Genomic DNA, 21,711 nt, shown 5'->3' with positions numbered 1-21,711 from the left:
GAGGAAACTGACTCCTTTAGATCCTCTGCAAGACCCTAGGCTGTGACAGTGCACGTGGCGGTGCCTGCAAATGAGGAGGTGTACAAATGGCAGCTGCACACGGAGGGGCAGGAGGGCGCCCACGACGAACCCGGAGGGGCATCTCCACGGCAACAAACCACACCCCCAGCCCCACCCACTCCTGGAGTCTTCGTGAGATGAGGGCCCCACCGCTGTGACGACCCTGGTGTCATCTTGATCAGAATGACGCCTGGAGCAGGAAGAGGGCGGATCCCAGGCCAGTCGGTGGCAGTGGCAGAACCCACCCCCCACGAGGCTCAGGACGCCCTGCCCTGTGCACAAGCAGAAAGAACACGAGCTCAGAAGTCCTTGTTCTGCCACTGACCGCACGACCTTGCCTTGCTCTGGGCCTCAGTTTACCCCTGAAGCGCGAAGATCGGTATAGAGCAGTGGTTCTCAACACTAACGGCGCATCAGAATCACCATGGAGAGCTTTAAAAACACCAGTGCCCTGGACTCAATCCCAGCCCAAGTAAGTCGGAATCTCTGGGGTGCGGATGGTGGCTCACTTAGCTCTGATGATGAGCCCCGTCTTTGGAGTTGTGGTAAAGCCTCGTTCCCAAGCTGAAAGCTCAGAGGTGGGTGGAAACCGGCTAATGTTTCTGAAGTGACAGGGCAGAGAGGCCTGACCCCGGCTTGCAGACAGCCAGACCACAGCAACAGGCGCCCCTGGAAGGCTCAGTCCAGAGCCCCTCCCCTGGCATCCGGCCCGCCACACACGGTCTGCGCCTCCACTCAACAAATGTTCCAGAAGAAGCGGTTTCCAAGGTGGGAGGTGGGAGTCCTGGGGGGGAACTGGGGGCTGGGAGGGCAGGGCGCCTGGCACAGGCTCTGACTCCCAGTGGGCCCTCAGTGATGGGTGGTGAACTGAGTGCTGACTCACCTGCACCCAGTGGCTGGGGAGGAGGGCGGTCAGGAGCGGGGAGCCATGTTCAGGCCATGGCTGGGGCTCCCAGGTGGGAGCACAATGGGGCAGTGGAGCCACAGAGAAGGGGACAGGAGACAATGTCACAGCCTCCCCAGTCTCTCACCTGCTCGGAAATCCTCACAGTTTACATACAGCGATCTTCTAACCACCCTCTCCCTCTGAGCACGCTCTCAGCCCAGTCTCCACGCATCGCAAACGCACAGATGCCAACAGAGGGTCTGAGCCACAGTGTGCCCATGCCCTTGGGTCCACCATGAGGCCTCCCTTCCCTCCCAACCCAGATCCAAACCCCCGTCACCACAGGGAGGCCACCAAAAAGGCAACGAGGCTGTGACGAGTCAGACCTCCCACACCCACCCACGGACCCCAGCGGCAGGGCGCCGGCACACAGTACAGACCAGCAGCACCGCAGCGAAACGGGGGCCCCGGAGTTCCCAGCTCATCTGAGCTGCCCCCGGGCGGCCCTGGTCAGTCTCCCGCTCTCCCTGGCTGGCCACGAAGAATCCTTCTGGCACAAACTTCTGTCCCAAACACTGGACCACAGCACAACCACTCTTGGAAGTACTCATGCCTGGGCTGCAAGCACCATCGAAAACTGAGCTAGATGGTGCTGAAAACGTCCTTCTCCTCGGGGGCCATTTAAACAGCTGCTGCGGCTGCCCTGGGGCATCCTGCACCACGCCAGCAGTGTCTGCCCCGGGGCGTCACAGCCCAGGGGGAGGGACAGCCCCTGCCCCTGTGGGAATGCTGCCCTGTGGGACTCGTCACACTGAGAAGTACGTACACAGTCTCTAGGGGTTCCTGTAACCTACAGATCTGTCTCCTCCAGAGCCCCCTGATGGAAGGCTGTGGGAGTTAGAGGGTCACCTAGAGCTAGACACATCCCAAACTCTGTGACCAGCAGTCTCGGGTGTTCAGGGGCCTCCGCCACTGGAGACCCCACAGGCCCAGCATGCTCCCTTGGCCTCTTTCCAGAGTTCAGGCAAGCCTCCCAGGAAATCAGCAGACAGTGGGACTCACCTCATCCAGTTGGCTTTAGTCTCGTCTGACCCATCTATGGACTTGTAGCGGTTGTTCTTGTCTACAATCTGGAAGACAGAGAGAGAGTCTAGAATGGGCCATTCTGGGAGGGCGCTCATATTCTTGGGCTTCTCCCCAAACCAGGGCCGAGGGCCTGGCCCCATCTGCTACCACACAGAAACTTCCTTTTGCCCTCCTGCCACCCTGCTGCAGGGCTGAAACCAGAGCTTGGGCCAGCAACAGTAAAATACAGCCATCCATCTCTCTCTCTCTCTGTCCCCCGCATTTCTGTGGGAGACAGAGGCTGGCACTGGATGACTAGACCTATGTGCTTTGAGAAGGCTCCTCTTCTCCCAAATCTCTGAATGTTCAAGAGCCTCAGGGTTTGGGTTGAGCACCTTTATCTTCTGTAAAACTGTCATTATTTCATCATTGCTCTTGAACCAGAGTCCAGCTGGGAATGGAATTTTAGGTAGATTAAGTTTGATTCTCTTTCAGCGCTTTTGAAGATTGTCGAAAAGGCTGCCGCAGGCTCTTCGGCAACCCACTATTAGCCTAACGTTGTTCTTTGCTGGATAGTCTGCCTGTAGTAAATGTCAAGACTTTCTCTTCATTCGTGATTTTCTATACTTTCATTATGTAGTTTTGAAGGGGAGATTTGCCTCTTAAAATTTTCTGCACTACTTGATGAGCACATTATTTGATGACAACTTACCTCTCTTTTTTAATTCTGAAAAATTCTCAGCTGTTACGCTTCTGAGTATGCTTCTCAGTCACTTTCTCCAGTCTAGTCTTCAAGAATTTCTATTAAACATATTTCGGAGTAGCTTGATCTACTCTCCATATCTTTTAACTACCCTTTCATATTTTTCTCTCTCTGGACAGTGCTCTGGGAAAATTTCTCAGAACTCTCTTCCAATTCACTAATTCTCTCTTTAACTGTATCCAGTCCAGAGTTTGTCCATCTATAGAGGTTCTTCCTTCCTTTTCTTCCCTTTTTAATGAGTACTTTCAATGCAATGAATATTTTTCTTTCCCAGAATTTTTAATTGGCTCTTTTTCACATCTATCATTTCTTATTCTGCCTTTTTGTTTCATGTCATGTTCCTTCTTTTTCCTTTTCTAACAGCTTTACTGAAGTGAACGTGACATATAATGTACTATTTGCTAAGTTCTGACAAATGTTTATATCCATTATCACAAGCAAAAAAATAAACATATCCATCATCCCCAAGCGTTTTCTTGTGCCCCCTGTAACCTCTTATTTGTCAGCTGCATATCTTTTTTGGTGAAGTATCTGTTCAAACCTTTTGCCCATTTTTAAAACTGTGGGGTTTTTTCCTTATGTTGAGTTTTGCAAGTTTTAAAAAATATATTTTGGGCCCTGGCCAAGTAGCTCAGTTGGTTAGAGCATCGTCCCAATATGCCAAGGTTTGATCCTCAGTCAGAGCACATACAAGAATCAACTAATGAATGCATAGATAAGTGGAACAACAAATTGATGTTTCTCTCTCTCTCTTTCTTCCTCCCTTCCTCCCTCCCTCCATCCCTCTCCCTCTGTCTCTCTAAAATATATATTTTGGAATCAAGTCCTTAATCAGATATATGATTTACAAATATTTTCTCCTAGTCTGTGGCATGTTTACTCATTCTCTTAATGATGTCAGTCTAAGAGCAATGGTTTTACATTCAAATGAACAAACAAAAACTCACTGTATTTTCTGTTTAATGGATGTTCTCCTTTCTTTATTTCTTTGAGGATCCTAAGGCTGTACTGCTGATTATCCCTCATTATTTATTATCCCCTATATCTGTTGTAATGAAACCCCAAAATTACAACTGGGCGCCTGGCTACCTACTATAACAGAATACATATTTTGGTTTCTCCTCTAGCTAAGTTCTGCCCAATAGGATGTCAATGAAGGCGTCATGTGTCAGCTCCCTGAAAACTTCTTCAAAAGACAACTGATACATGCCCTTCTACCATACTGCTGCCTAGATGTGATAGCTGGAGCCCTAGCTACCAACTTGACTCTGAGGATAATCCAAGCTGAGATAGTGATGAGCTGGGTCTGGCTTGGTTCCCTGAGGACTCAGTGGCGCAGAGCCCCCTCATGAGGTCTAGAATAGTCATAAAAGAAAACAACTCCTCTTTTGCTTGAACTGCTGTTATTTTGAATGTCAGTTACTCACAGTCAAATCTACTCCTGATAGAGATCTTAAACAGTTACTTAAAATTAATTTCTAGAACACTCCACTATTTTTATGGTAATCAGAGTAAATTCATTTGTCATTGATTTTTGGAGGCTTTTTTACATTAATTTTCTTCATTAGCTTTGGAGATTTGGTCTGGAGGCTCATTTTGAGCAGGAGTCTGCACACCTGTTTCTCTCTCTCTCTCTCTCCTTCTCTTTCTTATTTTAGGCAGTCAATCCGGCTGGCTCCACTCTCCACCTCGCACAGGGCACTTCTATTTCACACTGCCCTACAGAAGCTAAAATTCATGACTACCTCTGCCTGCTCTAAACTGGAGCCCTACAGGCCTGTTTTTAGCTCTGTGATCACTTTGTGTTTCTTTCTCTCTCTCTTTTCCTTCCTTCCTTCCTTCCTTCCTTCCTTCCTTCCTTCCTTCCTTCCTTCCTTCCTTCCTTCCTTCCTTCCTTCCTTCCTTCCTCTCTTCGTAATCGTCTTTTGGGGGTGGGTCTCTCACTACAGTATGTTTGTTGACAGGATGGGCTGGGGCTCAAAGCATGACTTCTCGATCTACCTGGACTGCAGGCCACCTTGCCCCTCACACATACATCTTTACCTAAATTCTTTCTCTGGATATTCACATCCATTCTGAGACTCTTGATTTGTTCATTACTCACAAGTTTTTATTTCAACCTCCAGATGTGAATATCTAATTTCCCATATGGCACCACCCCTTGGATGTCTCCTGGGCATCTCAAACTTCACTCGGGCCTCGCCTGTAACCCTGTGCCGCTCTCATTTTCCCCATCACAGTATTAGAAACCGCCACCCACTCAGGTTTGAAAAAGAAAGTTATCCCTACCCCAAACCACTGACTAATGCACTTTAAACGGGTGAACTACATGGCCTGTGAAATATATCGCATTAAAAGTGTTTTTTATAAAAAGAAAGTCACCCTTCATCCCTCCCTCTCTCAACAACCCACCCCCCCATAGCTAATCCCTCAGCAAGTCCTTCAAATCAGATTTCAAAAATGTTCCTCTCCAGTGCTTCCTGTCCCCACCCTGGTCTAAGCCACCACCAGCTCCCATCTAGACAACGACAAGAGATCCTAACCAACCTCCCTGGTGCCGTTCCTAACTCTCCACCAATTCTCCTCAAAGCAGCCAGAGGAATCTCTCGTCAGTGTAAATCGGATCATGTCACTCCCCAGCTCAATGTGGCATCCACTGCACTTATAATGCTGGCACTTAGGGCACAGCCTTCAAGACCCAGCTGCCCTGGCCCCTGGCTACCTCCCCAGCTTCTCGGAGCCTTTCTCTCCCTTCACCTTTCTGCAGCCACGACGAACTGACAGTGAACCTTCACACTGGTCAGGCCGCTGCCTATGACCTCTTTTCCCCCATTCTTAAAAAAGTAATAATTACGAAATATTTCAAGCATTCAGAAATCATAATCAATACGGCAGATAACAGCCTGGTAACCATGAGCTAGAGCCAACAAAAATGACCACCAGCCAAATCTGTCCCAGACCCCTCGCTCCTGCTTTAAGAAAACACCAAGATGGAGCTGAAGACCGTCGCTGTCTCCAACTCCTTCGCCTTCTCTCCCTCCCTCCAAGGGTCACCGCCGCCTCGAAGCTGGTAGGGAGCCTCCCCACTCTGGGTCTATAAGGACTGTTCTAAGAACAATGTACAGAACTCTTCTGTGTGTTTGCGAAGTTCATAGAAATGGCATCCAAGTGAACATACCGTTTTGCCCCCTCTTCCCACTAAAATTTGCATGGCTGGTTCCTTCTTATCTTTTGGGTCTCAACTGCTGTCCTCTCCTCAAAAACAGCTCCTCCTAACCTGCCCTCACTCAGCGTTTGCTCTATGACATCATCCTATTATATCTTTCTGAAGACCTACTTCCGAGGTGCATTTTTGTTATTGATGGTGTTTATCTACTTATCAATTTGGTAACGAACTGTCTCCCTCACTGCACCGTAAGCTAGTGAAGGCAGAGCACACGGTGACCCTGTTCATGAGGCAGCCTAGCCACCGTCCCGAACACAGCACATGGCACATGGCGGAATGTTGGCTGAATGAGTGAATGGTTGGCTAAAGAATCTGTTCTGTAAAAAGCAAGTTAAATAAGACAATGTAGCCCTGGCCAGTTTGGCTCAGCGGTTAGAGCGTTGGCCTGCGGTCTGGAGAGACCCGGGTTCGGTTCCCGCTACGGGCACGTACCTCGGTTGCAGTTTGTCCCCGGCCCTGGTTGGTCGTGCGGGTGGCAACCACTCGATGTGTCCCTTCACATCGATGTTTCTCTCTCTCCCTTCCTCTCTCTCCTCCCACTCTATCTGTACAAAAAATGGAAAATTATCCTCGGGTGAGGATAAAAAAAAAAAAAAGAAAAGAAAACAATGTAGAGAATTCTACCATTTTAGTCAGAATGAAATGAGTGGCGTGCTGTAGCTGGCTTCTCCTGGCTAATGAGAGACTGCAACATGTTCCGGAATTTCATGAACCAGATGTTAAACCCAGCCATTATTAAAAATTAAGTGATATAAGATTACAATTCAATAAGGTATATTTTTAAAAAGGTAATAAATACTCCAAGGTTACCACTTCCTAATCATTTTACTCTCATCTATGTTCTTAAAGGAACTGGCATCGACTGCACCTGTACAGTAGAAATCCTACGCAATAGTTGCTACTGTCGATCTCTTCCCAACTGCTCATTCAGTGCCTTTATGTTGGGAGCATGAAACCAGCCACGAGGGGCGTTTTTCCGCGCAGGAAATCGGGACATATAATCTCACTGCCCCCCACCAGCAGGTTGATAAGCATTCATCAGCACCCCACCGTGCCAATGTTGATATGTGCACAGAAAGGCTGGGAGATGCATTTCAAACGTTCAACTCTTATTACCTCTGGAGGGGCGGAAAGAGGGGAGGGGGATGAGGCTTTTGCTTTGTCTATTTATGCGACCACACTGCCTTGTGGTTTAAAACTCTCAGACAAGAGGAAAGCTTCCCCTCCCCCAGCAGTCTCCCCAGACGATGCCCCAGTCTTTAAGGACCCTCCCCTAGAATCTCCTAGAACCCTGTCCTTTATCATAATCCTAATCATCCTACATTATCACTTTCTGATCACTCTTCTGCCCCCTGGGGGCAAAAGAGGCCTCTGTAGAACTGGATGCCAACAGCAGGAGCACCTTGTGGGTGAGAAGAGCCTGGAGCCAGGGGAACGAACCCCCAGAATCTCAGCCTCATCACTGACAGCTGAGTGGCCTTGGGCAGCTGACTTTACCGGCCATGCCTCCATTTCCTCACCTATAAAATGGGGCGAAAACCAACCTCACAGCCCCGCAGGAATGACTGATGTGGACCGCACTCAGCACATGACTACTATTAGCACTGTGGTCATGATGGTGAATATTAACAAAGGGACCAGATGTTAGTTATGATTAATTCTGAGCGAGGGGAGGTCTGTGGGTCAACACTGGGTTGTTGTAATCAGCTTTTTTTGCAGCTTCAACTGGGCAGAGGGGCCTGGGTGGGAGCTGTACGGGACATGGGAGCTGCCTAAGACCTCAGTTGCTGGGGTCAGATCCTGAGATTCACTGAGGGCTGTTTCTTGGCTTATCTTTCCCACCACGCAGGACTTTCTCAGATGAAGCGTTCATTCATTCATTCAACACGCATCACTGAGGGAGCAGCTGCAGGCTCTGGGGATAAAATGGCAGAGGATGTCTTTGCGCTCACAAAACGCACAGTCCAGGGGGATACCAAGAGGCCACAGCGCCCTCCCATGGTCAGTCCTGTGGTGGGGAACTCTGTGGGATACGGAAACTCAGAGCTGGAGCCCTGTGCCTGGGAGTCAGTCGAGGACCTTCTTGGGGGATGGAATCTACACTGAGGTCTTGAAGAGGAGGGGGGCAAGGGTGTTCTAGGCAAAGGGAGCAGCGACTGGCAGGACCACACAGGGCATGTAGACCATGTCACGTGTCAGCGATGACCCCAGGCGACCCTAAGTAGAGATCGCGATATGGGCCTCCAGTCCTGGGACTGAGATGGTCCTGGCCATCCAGAGCCAGATGCTTGGGACCAAGCTCCCAGAAGCCTGAATTCCCAGAGTCCTCCCTTGTATTATCCCTAGAGATCAACAACTTGGATCCTCTGAGCTCGGGATTTCTGGAACCAGCCCAGGCTCCGAGCACTATGGTGTGAGGACTTTAATAACTTGGACCTGATCAGAGAAGGAGGATCAGCATCGTAATGGGGTCCCTTTGCCTAGAGAAGAAGAGGCCAGAGAAAGCAGAGCCATCATCAAATGTAGGAAGGACTGCCACACTGAGGCAGCAGACCAGGACCGGCTTGCACGTAGAAGATGCAGACGTTGCGAGGTGGTGAGCTTCTTGTTACCAGGAGAATGTAAGCAGTCGCTGGATGAAAATATTACGAAAGCATGAGTTTCGGCCGCCTGAATCAAACATAGTCCATGTGGACCAGAATGCTATTTCTGACCATGGTAATAACTAATAAAGGCATCAATACAACACCAACAGCTGTCATTCATGGAGCAATTTCACAGTGCCAAGTACTATGTCCGTGAATTTTATGAAGTAGCTACTATTATCATCTCCATTTTACAGATTAGAAAACTGAGGTTCAGAGTTGTTAGGTAACTTGCCTGAGACCACAGTGGAAATGCAGGGGGAAGCTGGAGCTCGACCTCGGGTCTCTGCCAGCATAGCCCATGCTCTTAAGTGCTCTGCAGAATGAGGGGCTCTACCCACAAGCCCCCAAGTGACTTTGTCAGAACCAACCAGAAATGTCCTGGAATCCTCTACGAACTCCCATCTCTTCCTCTGATTCAAGCAAATTTGCTATGTGAACATGCATTTAATAGGAAAGAAGATTCTGCCTAGCGACAGAATGTCTGCCACAGCTGAGGATTCGCCGCTGGCGTCCCTAAATGATGACTTAACCGGATGCTGCGGAGACTGAATTTTCAAAAACCCGATTTGCTTGCAACTTTCCAGGAATGCACCGAATCCATAAAACATACCGATCGTTAGCCCCACACCTCGTCTCAGAGCAGAGCGCTTACAAAAAGGATTTGTGAAGCCATTCATGGTTGACAAAGTGCTTTTGCACATCACATCTGAGATGCTTCTCCCAGAACCCCAGGAGGCAGCAGCATCACCTCTGTTCTCCAGCTACTTCCCAGCCCCGCAAACAGAAAAGCAGAGAGATACGGAGGCTGGCCTGAATTTGAACTTGAATTCTGGCGACTGCTACCCCCAGAAACAGAATGAAGAACACTTAAGCTGGAAGGGGGCCTCTGAGATGATTCCGGTCTGAGTACTTAATCTGGTGTCCATGGGCGGGCTTAGGCAAGGGACGGGGGTCCCTTAAAATGTGTACAGCATTTTTTGAATATTGATATATGTATAACGTCCTAGATGACTCAAAAACCATGATCTGACTCTTCCCCTCCCCATTTAACGAATAATGGAATTAGTACTTTCTTTTATCATTCTAAAACAATCTTTTTATTTTTATTTTTTTATCCTCACTCGAGGACATTTTTGCATTTATCTTCAGACAGAGTGGGAAGGAGAGAGGGGGGAAGAGGGAGAAGGAAACATCGACGTGAGAGAGACACATCGAGTGGTTGCCACCAGCACAACCCCTACTGAGGCCGGGGACAAACTGCAACCGAGGTAGGTGGCCCTAGTGGGAACCGAACCCGGGACTCTCCGGTCCACGGGCCGACGCTCTAACCGCTGAGCCAAATCGGCCAGGGCTCTAAAACAAGCCTTTATCAAATTTCAACAAAGCCCGGAGACCTGGTACATGAGGCATGTTTACTGCAATCACAAGTTCCACATGCAGGTTTCACCTTCCGTCATTTCACCCACAACCCCCGGCCTCTCCTGAAACCCACGTGAAGCTAGCTGGAGTTGATGAAGCTGGCTGTGACCTGCTCAGCACCTGCTGCTGCCCAGGCGTGCCACAGCAGTAACATACCTCTCTCTGGTGTTAGACTGTACAAGCCCATTTTACGGATGTGAAAACCAGAGCTCGGAGAGAACAGGTGACGTGCTCAAAGACGCACTTCCCAAAAGTGGTGGGAATGTCTGAATCCAGAGCCCAGTGACCAGCTCGGACAGCTCTTCCCTTCCCAAGTCCCCGGCTGTGCGTGTAAAAGGCACCCAGCCTATGAACCAGCCTCAGGATCAACCACCCCCTACACTGAACACACCTGACTTCACTCTTCCTAATGAACCTGGCTGCCAGTGGAGCCAGTGAAATGGGCGCTGGGCAAGAACCAACCCTGTGTCTTAGTCGTGCCTTTACATGAAGCGTCCTGGGGCTAGAGTAGGGGAGAGGGCCAGGAGATCCTGCCCATCTGGGAGGCAGCAAAAATGCAAATGGGCCTGTGGCTGGGGAGAACTTCGATAGAAATAAACTTTCAATATGATGCTACAGATCGGAAGGGTCTCCCAGATTAACACGGCCAAGGGAAGCGGTTACGAGGGCAGATGTGAGGTGGACGCCACGGAGTTGTTCAGTACGTGACCTGCACATCCAGTAAGGGCGGCTCTTCGTTTCTCTCCCTTAGTGAAATGACCAAAAGATAGAAAAAAAGCGGAGGGAAAAACCAAAGCTCTACAAAGCCACTTCACACCCACGAGGATGGCTAGAATCAAAAGTCAGATAACCACAAATGTCAGCAAGGATGTGGAGAAATCAGAGCCCTCATATAGTACTGTTGGGAATAATAAGGGTCCAACTACTCTGGAAAACAGTCTGGCAGTTTCTCATATGCTAAAACACAGAGTTACCATGTGACCCAGCAATTCCACTCCTACGTATATACCCGAGAAAAATGAAAACACATGCCCACAAAGAAGCTTGTGCACAAGTGTTGATGGCAACATTGTTCATTATAACTAAAAGGTGAAAACAACCCAACTGTCTATCAGTGGATGAAAGAATAAACAAAATGTGGTATATCTATGCAATGGAATATTATTTGGTCATAAAAAATGACACATGCTACAACATGGATGAACCTTGAAAACATTAAACTAAGTGACAGAAACAAGTCAGAAAGACGACACACTGTATGATCTCACTCATATGAAATGTCCAGCACAGAGAAATCTGTAAGGACAGAAAGAAGATTAGTGGTTACCTAGGGCTGGGCAGGAGTGGAGAGAAGAGGTGAGGTGGCACCTGAAAGACAGCTTTTCTTTTGAGGTGATGAAAATGTTCTAAGCGTAGTGCTAATAGTTGCACATATCTGTGAATATCCTAAAGACCATCGAATTAGACACTTTATATAGGTGAACCGCATGGTCTGTGACCTACAGCTCGATATAAGTCTGTTAATAAAAAATTCTGCCCTGGCTGGTTTGGCTCAGTGGTTGGAGCATCGGCCTGTGGACCAGAGAGTCCCGGGTTCGGTTCCCGCTAGGGGCACGTACCAAAAAATGGATAAATAAAATAAAATAAAATAAATTCTGCCTAATATTCATCAGCAGCAATCAGATAAGAAAAGGAGACAATCTTATACTATCAGCTTGAGAAGTATTCTCTAGAGAAAGGGGGTTCCCACGTAAGTGGAGAAGATCAAGTTCACTGAGATATTCATATCTGGGGCTGGATATTAGGAGCTTGAGCTTTCGTTTGAAGTCCTGGCTCACGATTAGCTGGGCACCCCTGGGCAAGTAACCTGGTCCTTTAAGCCCTAGTTTCCCAATCTGTAAAAGGGGGATAATAATATCTAACTCATAGTACGGTTGTGAGGATGCAACACACAAATCTTTTAGTGCCCAATAAATGGCAGCTATTGTTGTTATTGTCATGTTGTTGTTGTCATTGTGTAACAACCCTACTGAGCATTAGCTGAGGACCCACTGGGGTTTAGGGGTGCTGAATTAGGCTCCGGGGGTATAGATCACACAAGACCTCTTCTGGGGGAATTGTCAAACTCCAGGAAACCCCAAATCCCCTATTATTAAAGCAAGAAAGTTTATTAGAAATTAGTGTTTCTCAACTTAGGTTCTTTGGATATAGTCTCAAGATCTGAAAATTCTAAGAACTTTTAATTCAATGTTTTCATTTAAAAAAATCAGCATTTGGAACAAACAAGATTCCCAGCCACACAAAAGTACTGTGCTGTGACCGACTTGGCACCTGTGACGGACTGAATTCTTGGCCCCGTTCTCGTCCCTCCCAATCACCCTTGGCCGGATGACTCTGCAGTAGACTCCATCTTACAGGTGGCCTGTAGTACGTCTTTGCTCCTTGACCTTGGATTCAGCCAGATGATTTGTTTGGCCAGTGGGACATTAACACACATGACACAAGCAAAGGCTTAAAATGTGCTTGTGAAGACGGGCTTGCCCTCTGGGAGCTCTGCCTTCGCCAGGAGAAGTGTTTTTCCAGGGAGCCGCTGTGCCCTTCCGTCTGGGTCCAGGACGAGCACAGTGGAGCACACCTGGCTCGCGGGGAGGGGCCTCGCTCCCGGGACTGAGCGGGAGGCAGGGCAGCCCAGCCCCATGCAGCTAACTCAGCCGAACCAGTCAACCAGCACATACACGGGCAAGGACAACTGATTGTTGTTCTACACTGGGGTCAGCAAACCATGGCCTGCAGGCTAAATCCATCCCACCACCTGTTTTTGTATGGCCCACCAGCTAAAAATAGTTCGTACATTTCCAAATGGCTAAAAATAAATCAAAAGCCCAGCCAGTGGTTGAGCATCCACCCATGCACCAAGAGGTCGCCAGTTAGAGTCCCGGTCAGGACACATGCCCAGGTTGTGGGCCCAGTCCCTGGTGAGGGCATGCAGGAGGTGGCCAGTCGATGTTCTCTCTCATCAATGTTTCTATCTCTCTCTCCTTCTCCTTTCTCTCTCTCTGAAAGTCAATAAAAGAAAACGAAAAAGGAAAAGAAATCAAAAGAAGACTATTTTATTGTGTGAAAAGGTATTTGGAATTGCAATTTTAGTATCCATCAATAAAGTTTTACTAGAACCCGCCACACCGATGGCTGCTCTCACACTACCATGGCAGAATCGTGTAGTTGTGACAATACACTGCATGGTTCACAAAGCCTAAAATGTTTACTACCTGCCCCTTTACACAAAAAGCTGGTGGACCCCTGTTCTATGCCACTGAATCTGGAGGTAGCTTGTTACACAGTAACAGTTGACTGTACTACACCAGTTACTACTGCTTAACGTTAGCCTATGAAGAAAGGACAGATGCCAACTTAATATGTACATGATACATTTGGGCACAGAAAAGACCAAGCAACATTATAGTAGTTGCACTACCAAATAAATCCCCAGTGTTTCAAATAGAGACAAACGAAGAAAATAAAGGTATCGCCTGGCACATAGGAGTACCGGCATGCCAACGGCCAAAGAACATGTCTCCATCGTCACTACTGTATTCAACTTGTAAACAGCAACTTAGCTTCAGGAAAACATCACCCAACATGTTGAATTTGTCCGTTTGAATTTTGTTGGTTTGTGTAGTTCTCGTTCGTTTTATATTTGTAAATCTGTCTTGGTTTTACAGTTGTTTAAAAGCCGTAAGAAGTGTTGTTTCATCTAGCTTTATGTTTATACCTTTTGAAGTAACATTAGAGTGAAATTAATGCAACGATGAGACCCCATGAACGTCGGAAGTCACCCGAACACAGCACAGGTGAGCAACGGCAGGGCTGCGGAGTGCTCGGGGAGGCGGGAGTGAGGAGGGCGAGCTAGGAGCCGGTTCGTACCGAACTACCGGGCAGTTCAGAACCATTTCTCATGCTTTACTTTGGTTCCAACAGAAAGATTTTGAGAATTACAGCCAGAAGTGGTTCACTAGCAGCTTTTATTTTGGGGGGAATTTGTTTGTGATCCAAATACCAAACTACCAGCATTTATAAAATAGTTATAAGCTGAGCTCATTAAACGTTTCTTGTGTTAAGAGGAATCTTGGGGTCGAGGTAAATATTTTGATTCCTGGAAAGAACTGATATTGAATCAAGAGTATCTTAAGATCCATAACATGTTAGAACAGGAGAAAGTGACTTTTTTCTAGCAACTTCTTTCACTTTTCCTCTAAGCACACTCTACTTCTGCTATACCCCGTTACTATCCCCAACCTCAATATTATACCTGTGCCCCTGGGCCTTTGTACATGCTGTGCCCACTGCTTGTGATTCAGGTTCCCTCAATTCCTGACTCTGTAGGCCACTCATTTCAATTCATCCCTCAAAATCTAGTTCAGGCCTAGAAGCAACAATGTGCACACCTATCGCCTGGATACGCTGGTTTAGTTCCTTTTCCACCAAAATGAACCTGAGCTCCTAAGACAGATGGCCAGAACACCTTTTTGCACCACAAAGTATGGAAGTGCTAATATAAAAAACAAGAAGTCAGTGTGAACAAGCTCCCAATGGTCAGTTCTAGAGCAATTTAAACATCAAAAAGAACAGTGACAGTAATTGACTAGAACACATTGAAGAAAAAAATAATTCATGAGTCCATACTGATACCAAAAATAATTTTTAAATGGGGGGTAGGGTAGAGGAGAATTTGAGCACTTTAAAAAAAGTTGTTTTTAATCATTGATTTTTAGAGAGAGGAGGAGAAAGAGAGAGAGAGAGAGAAACGCTGGCGTAACAGCGAAATGTCGATTGGTTGCCTCCTTCCCTTACGGGCCCCAACTGGGGATCGAACCCCATCCTAGGCGTCTGCCCCAACTGGGAATAAAACCCGTGACCTTCCAATTTACAGGACGATACTCCAACCAACTGAGCTACATCGGCCAAGACTAAGCACTTTTTTTTCTTTTTAATGAAATAACGTCAAGTAATAAATGTAGAAGGAATGGTTGAAAATCATTTTAAACCATAATAATTGATATGGGCAAAAATCGTCAATCATTGCTAAAAAAACCATTTGGTGAAAGACAAGCAAAATGACGTCTATAGTGCAAAAGACATGTCGACTGCACCAAAAATCTATAATTTGAATCGATCATGAAGAAACAATCAGACAATCTGAACTGTGGAACATTCTGCAAACAACTGGCCTAAACTCTTCCAAAGCATCATCATGAAAGAGAAAAAACAATGCGGGGGTCTGTTCTAGAATAAAGGAGGCTAATGAGACATGACAACCAAATGCAGTGTGATGCTTGAGTCGTCCTGGGGGGAGAGGGAGAGAACTATAAAAGGACATGACTCGGGGCAACTGGGAAAATATGAATGTGAATTGTAGTTGACACAATACTGTACCCACAGTTAAATTTCCCGAGTGTAATCATCACACTGCGGCTCTATGGGACAGGGGTGGAGAATCACCGCCTGCAGGTCAAGTCCAGCCCCCAACTGTTTTTGTACAGCCTGTGAGCTAAGCATGTGTTTTTGTATTTTTTTAATAAATAAAAAAAAAAATTTTTTTTTATCCTCACCCCAGGACATTTTTCTGCATTTATCTTCAGATAGAGTAGGGGGAAGAGAGAGAGCGAAACATTGACATGAGAGAGACACATCGAGAGGCTGCCACTCACACGACCCCAACCTGGGCCGGGGACAAACTGCAACCGAGGTACATGCCCTTAGCAGGAACCAAATCCAGGACTCTCTGGTCCACGGGCCGACGCTCTAACCACTGAGCAAAACCGGCCAGGGCAAAAATTTTCTTCATATACTTTCATTGATATGATTTTCAAATTTATATAAAATTCAAATTTTTGCGTTCATAAATAAAGTTCATGTACTGCCTATGGCTGCGTTCGCCCTGTAACGGTAGAGCTGATAGTGGTGACAGAAACCGTATAGCCCATAAAGCCTGATGTATCTCAAACAGTTCAGAAGAAAAGAAAACAAACAAACAAACGTGTGTGTGCATATGACTGTAGGTGTGTATATACATAGAGAGAGAGATAAAGCAATTGTTATAAAATGTCAGCAATAGATTCATCTAGATACAGGGCGTGTGGGTGGGTACTCATTGTACTGGTATAACTCTTCTACAGGGTTGGAAAATTTCAAAATAACGAGTTCACAGAAATTAACCAACGAGCATGAAAAGCACTTGCTCACGCCGGTGAACACATACATGCCCAACCTGTCTCAAATGTCCCTTCTCTTCTTCCTGGACAAGCCCTTCTTCTCCCCTTCTCTGAGCTCCCCCACACCTGCCCGAACCTGCCCGTTGGCATGGACATCCTGTGGCATGGCGAATGTCTGCCCGCATTGTCGAGCCCAGCTACTTAGAGGTTTGCACACGATGTTCTGGAGGGCCTGCCATGAACTTTTGCACATCCAATTTCAAGTGTTAAAATAAATCCCCATTTTACGACAGAAGCTGAACTGGAAAACACTGCACCACCATTTCACGGCTGCGTTCCCCCGGGACAGCAGGAGTCTGGTGAGCAGACAGGCTGACCGACAGCAGAGGAGCAAACCCACCACCCAGTGTCCTCCGTATAAGGACCCCTGGGACGTCTCCTGTCCAGTACCCAGAAGGGCTGCCCTCCTCTGGAGCCCTGGGATTCTCAGGTAGGGACAGAACACACTGGAGGCTGCCAGGCTCGCCTTTCCCGGCGGCTGCCATATGTGGAACCCACGTACCAGAAGCACATATACAGGTCATTACGGTATACATTATTAGCCTCATTCCTGGCTCCGTTTAGGGCCTCCACCCTTGTTTTTCTTCCTTCTCTCTCCCAGTTTTAATATGCTATCATGTTATATTTTATATATCCTGCTAGGCTGCCCTAAATCCCTTCTGGAACAAGACTAGGTCCAAGTGAGAAACTGAAGTAGAAACCGTGCCTGGGCCCTGGCCGGTTTGGCTCAGCGGTTAGAGCGTCGGCCTGCGGTCTGGAGAGACCCGGGTTCGGTTCCCGCTAAGGGCACGTACCTTGGTTGCAGTTTGTCCCCGGCCCTGGTTGGTCGTGCGGGTGGCAGCCACTCGATGTGTCCCTTCACGTCGATGTTTCTCACTCTCTCTCCCTTCCTCTCTCTCCCTCCCATTCTATCTGTACCAAAAATGGAAAAAATATCCTCGGGTGAGGATTAAAAAAAAAAGAAACCGTGCCTGGCCTCCTCGTCCTGCCTCGTCACCAGCCCACGTGGCTGCGCAGCCTCCGCAAGCGCCTCGTGCCTGAGCGTCGTCTCTGGCCTGCACGTCTGAGGGCGGCTTAGCAACCTGGGCAGTGATCTATGGAGTTTATAATTCCCAAGGAGCTGAGAAAGCAGGTAAGGGGGGGCGGGCATTTCTCTTCTAAGTAGCCAGAAGTGAGTACAAAACTCCTTCCAAGGAGGCCAGGCTCTGAAGGAGCGGTGCAAAGCGGAAACGGCATTTTGGTCCACCTGAACCCAGGCTGCACCCCTACACCAGTTGCACCCACTGGGACCAGCTCTCCCTCCGGTCGAGCGGAGACAGAGAGGGCATGTGCTGCAAGGGAGAGACGACTAGAACAGAGTTGGCCAAGGAGGTAGGACAGGTGACAAGAGGGAGGGAGGTGAAGAGGACCAGGAGGCAGAATGAGAATGTGCGTTCTGGAGTCACACTTCCCCTGCTCAGTGAGACTCACGAGCTGTTTAGCTTTGTGAAGAATGACTCACCCTCTCCAGACCTCAGTTTTCTCAGCTGTGCAATGGGTAGAGTGATACCTGCTTCATAGGGGCATCACTAGGATCAAATGAGATCTTGCTCTAAGGTGCTGAGCACAGACCCAGACACGGAGCAAGTGCTCGATAAACATTAACAGCTATACTACCATTAGCGCCGCCGTCATTTCTACCGGAGTGGAGCGCACATGCGGAAGAGTCGTGGAAGGAAGTGTGTGGTGTTGGATGGGGGCCAGAGTGTTTGAAGGCCGGCCGAAGGTCAGGAAAGGACATCAAGTATGGCTTTGGAACAGTATCTGACATATAGAATGCAGCTTATTTAGAATGTGGGGCTTCCGGATCCTGATCCAATCCATCGTCTGAGACACACACACACTCAGGCCCTGCTTTCTTCAGCCTTTGCACATCTGTTCTCTCTAGGCCTTTAGGCCTCTCACTTCTCTGGATCACGAAGGTCAAAGCCTCCATATGCCACCTCCAGCCACTCCCTCCCCTCACTTACCCACACACTACACAGCTCACAGACCCAGGAAGGAGCCGCAGGGTGCACCACGGGCCCACTCCTGAGCGGCCGAGCAGCTCTGTGACCAGGCTGCAAACCCCAGGCCTTCCAGGTCTCCCCTTTCTCCAGATTCTGGATCCACACCAGGCCATGCATCTGGGGAAGCTGCCTCTTTACAGACCTCAGCATGTTTGGCTGGGCTGTCCCCAAGTGCAGATTCGGACTCTGGGGGGCCGGGGCAGGGGAGAGGATCCTAGCAGCCCTTCCCTGGGCACGGCCCCAGATTTTCTCCCCGGAGATTTTCCTGCAGGCTGACGCCAACAGCCTCCTCTGTTGAACGTATGCCCATCCTTCAGGACCCATCTCTAGTCTGCCCTGCCCAAACCAGTCCCCTCTCCTCGCCCGAGAGCCCTCTGCAGCACTACAATCACCAGCAACACGGCCTCCTATTACTTGGCTGGGAATGAGCTGCCTCCCCCCTCATCCACCTGGGCCCCTGCTCCCCACAGCTGGACCACAGGTTCTTGAAGAACACGGAGCAAATCTCATGCATTTCTGTTGGCCCCAGAGCTGCCTACCCAGCCCCTAGTGCCTGGGAGCAGCTGTGACGTTGGACACATAACCATATTCACTGCTCTACCCTCCACTGTCTTCCCGCGAAGACCATGTCCCCATGGAGAGGCGCTACCTTTGAAAGAGCCCAAGTCCAGCCCTGGCCGGTTTGGCTCAGCGGTTAGAGCCTTGGCCCATGGACCAGAGACCCCGGTTTGACTCCCGCTAAGGGCATGTACCTCGGTTGCAGTTTGTCCCCTGCCCCGGTTGGGGTCGTGTGGGTGGCAACCAGTCGATGTGTCTCTCTCACACCGATGTTTCTCTCTCTCTCTTCCTCCCTCTCTCCCTCCCGCTCTATCTGAAGATGAATGCAAAAATGTCCTCGGGTGAGGATAAAAAAAGAAAGAGCCCACCATGGACCAGCTATGGCCGTTCAACCTCTTCAGTCCTGGGTGCCCTCATCTGAACAAGAAGAGCACAACCTCCAACTGTGGGACTGTTGTGAGCAGGAATGTGCTATGCACCCGGCATATAGTCATTGCTCAAGGATCAGCCAGACTTGTAAAATAAGCCAGCTCCCCTTGCTGGGCCCCTCTCCTCACCTCCCACTCACTCACCCCTCAGCCCACGGCAGTGTGGCTTTCGCGAAACTGTGTGCTGAGACCTCACTGCCTGAGCCAAGTGGGCTCTAGTCCTCAAGCTTCTCACCCTCGACAGCGCTGACCCCATCGCCCACCCTTCCCAGGGCTTCAGTGCTTCAGTGCATCAACGTGTATGTTAGTTTCCCCCTCTATCCCCTCGGCTGCAGACCCAGGCACCAGTGAGCCTCTGGGCACCTCCAACTGTTTTCCCAACCTGGACTCGCCTTCCTCACCCTTTTCAGTATCAGACTACTTCTCTACCTGTCCGCACATTTTAGCAGATGGCCCCAAAATACGTAAGCCCACTGGCTTAGTTTCCTGTATCTGCTGTGACAAACCACCACAAACACAGTGGCTTAAAACAACACATTTATTAACGTAGAGTTCTGGAGGTCGGAAGTCCTAAAATCGAGATATCAGCAGGGCTATAAGGAAGAAGGGGTTTCCTTGTCCTTCCTAGCTTCTAGAGGCTGCCTGCCTTCCTTGGCTCCTGGCTCCTCCCTCCATCTTCAAGGCCAGCAGGAGAGCATCTTCCCATCTTTGCCCAACCCTGGCTCTCCTGGCCCCCTCCTGTAAACATGCTCGTAGTTACATCAGGCCCACCGGATAACCCGAGACAATCTCTCCATCTCAAGACCCATAATACAATCACATTTTCCAAGTCCCTCTGCCACATAAGATAACACAGTCACGAGTTCCTGAATCAGGACATGGGCATCCTTGGGGGGCCAATATTTGGCTGGCTATACTTACCCCCCCCTCCATTTGCTCCAAATCTCTAGAATATCCCTCCAGTGACAGAAAAAAATGTTGACCCACCTCCTTTCCATATCCAATGTCTCCATCTGAACAGTTTCAGGTCATATGAAAGCTTATCCATCATGTCTTTTCTCTACTCTCAAATTCTTCCCATTGGGTTCTTTAAGGATGTTAATTCTGTCATTAACAAACTCCTTTGACCCATATCTTCCTCCAGCCATCACCCTCCCTATCTCCTCTCTCTCTCCTCCACTTATCTCTAATCGAGTGTCTGAGAAGTGACTCTACTGGTCATCTCCATTCTAGTAAGGTTTCTATCTCATCACTCTTGTGCAGGGTTCTCGAGCACAGCACTACTGACATTTGATGCCCGATGATCATTTTTTGTTGTGGGAGGCTGTTCTGTGCATCTCCCTTCTAGATGCCATAGCATCTCCCCATCCTGAGTTGTGATGGTCAAAAATGTCTCCAGGTTGAGGACCATTGTCTTATAGTAACAGCTCTTGCTGAAGTTGCCCATGATTTCCCTGGCACTAAATCCCATGGACACTTTTCAGTCCTTCTCTTGCTCGGCTTCTCAGCAGAATCAGACACTAGTGGCCATTCTGGCCTCCCTACCTCTCAAGCTGCGCTTTCTCTGTCTCCCTTGCAGGATCAAGCTCCCCATCTGAACCACTAACGGTTGAAGTTCCTCGAAGCTTAGTCCTAGGCCCTCTCCACCTCTCGCTCAGCCTGCTCTCCCTGCAGGGTGATCTCCACACCCTGGCCTCTCTGGCCACCTCTGCACAGGTGACTTAAGAAGTGACATCTCCAAACCTCCTTTACAAGCTCCCCACCCACATATCTAACTGCCTAGTTGACACTGCCACTAGGATGTCTTGATGTTACCCCAACTCAACAAGTCCAAAACCAGGATCGTCCGCCCATCCCAGAGCCCCTTCTGGCAATTCCCATTTCTCAGAGAAAGGCACCATTCCTGACCTTCCGGGAGAGGACACTGCAGGGGTTGTTCTCAACACTTCCCTCCCCCTTCCTCAGGCCAATCTGTCTGTTTCCAAGTCAAATCTCTTTCACCTCTGAAACAGTTCACAAACCACTGCACTGTCTCCGTGTCTCTGCTCCCACCCTGGCCCAAGCCTCTACCAGCGTTGACTTGGAGAATGACCACAGCCCTCTAACTAGGGTGTGAGCATCAGTTCTTGACCAATATCCCCACCCTCCATCAGTTCTCCATGCTGTGGCCGAAGTCACCCTTTCAAAACAAGTAAAATTTTCCATTGTTCTTAAACTAAAGAATAAAAGTCCCAATTTGGACCACCGGGTTCTATATGGCCAAGCCTTCGTCTGCACCTCCAGGGCCCTGTGTAGGCCACACTCCAGCACACTGACCTTCTCCTGTTGCTCAAACATG

At 48.7% G+C, this 21,711-nt stretch overlaps 1 protein-coding gene across 2 annotated transcripts in view; it reads right to left on the bottom strand.

Annotated features, from left to right (window-relative positions):
• The window catches only part of PRDM11 (PR/SET domain 11), an 80,564-nt gene that overhangs the window by 20,110 nt on the left and 38,743 nt on the right, over positions 1 to 21,711 (bottom strand). For both annotated transcript variants that reach the window (XM_036260018.1, XM_036260017.1), the window contains exon 5: positions 2,009 to 2,076. In XM_036260018.1, coding sequence (XP_036115911.1) covers positions 2,009 to 2,076 — 68 coding nt within the window. The remainder of the gene's footprint in view (positions 1 to 2,008; positions 2,077 to 21,711) is intronic.

The sequence above is a fragment of the Molossus molossus genome, unplaced genomic scaffold (genome assembly GCF_014108415.1).
Source record: "Molossus molossus isolate mMolMol1 unplaced genomic scaffold, mMolMol1.p scaffold_m16_p_13, whole genome shotgun sequence".
Lineage (NCBI taxonomy): Eukaryota > Metazoa > Chordata > Mammalia > Chiroptera > Molossidae > Molossus > Molossus molossus.
Note: the sequence above shows the minus strand (reverse complement) of the source record. Positions and strands in the feature narration are given on the sequence as shown.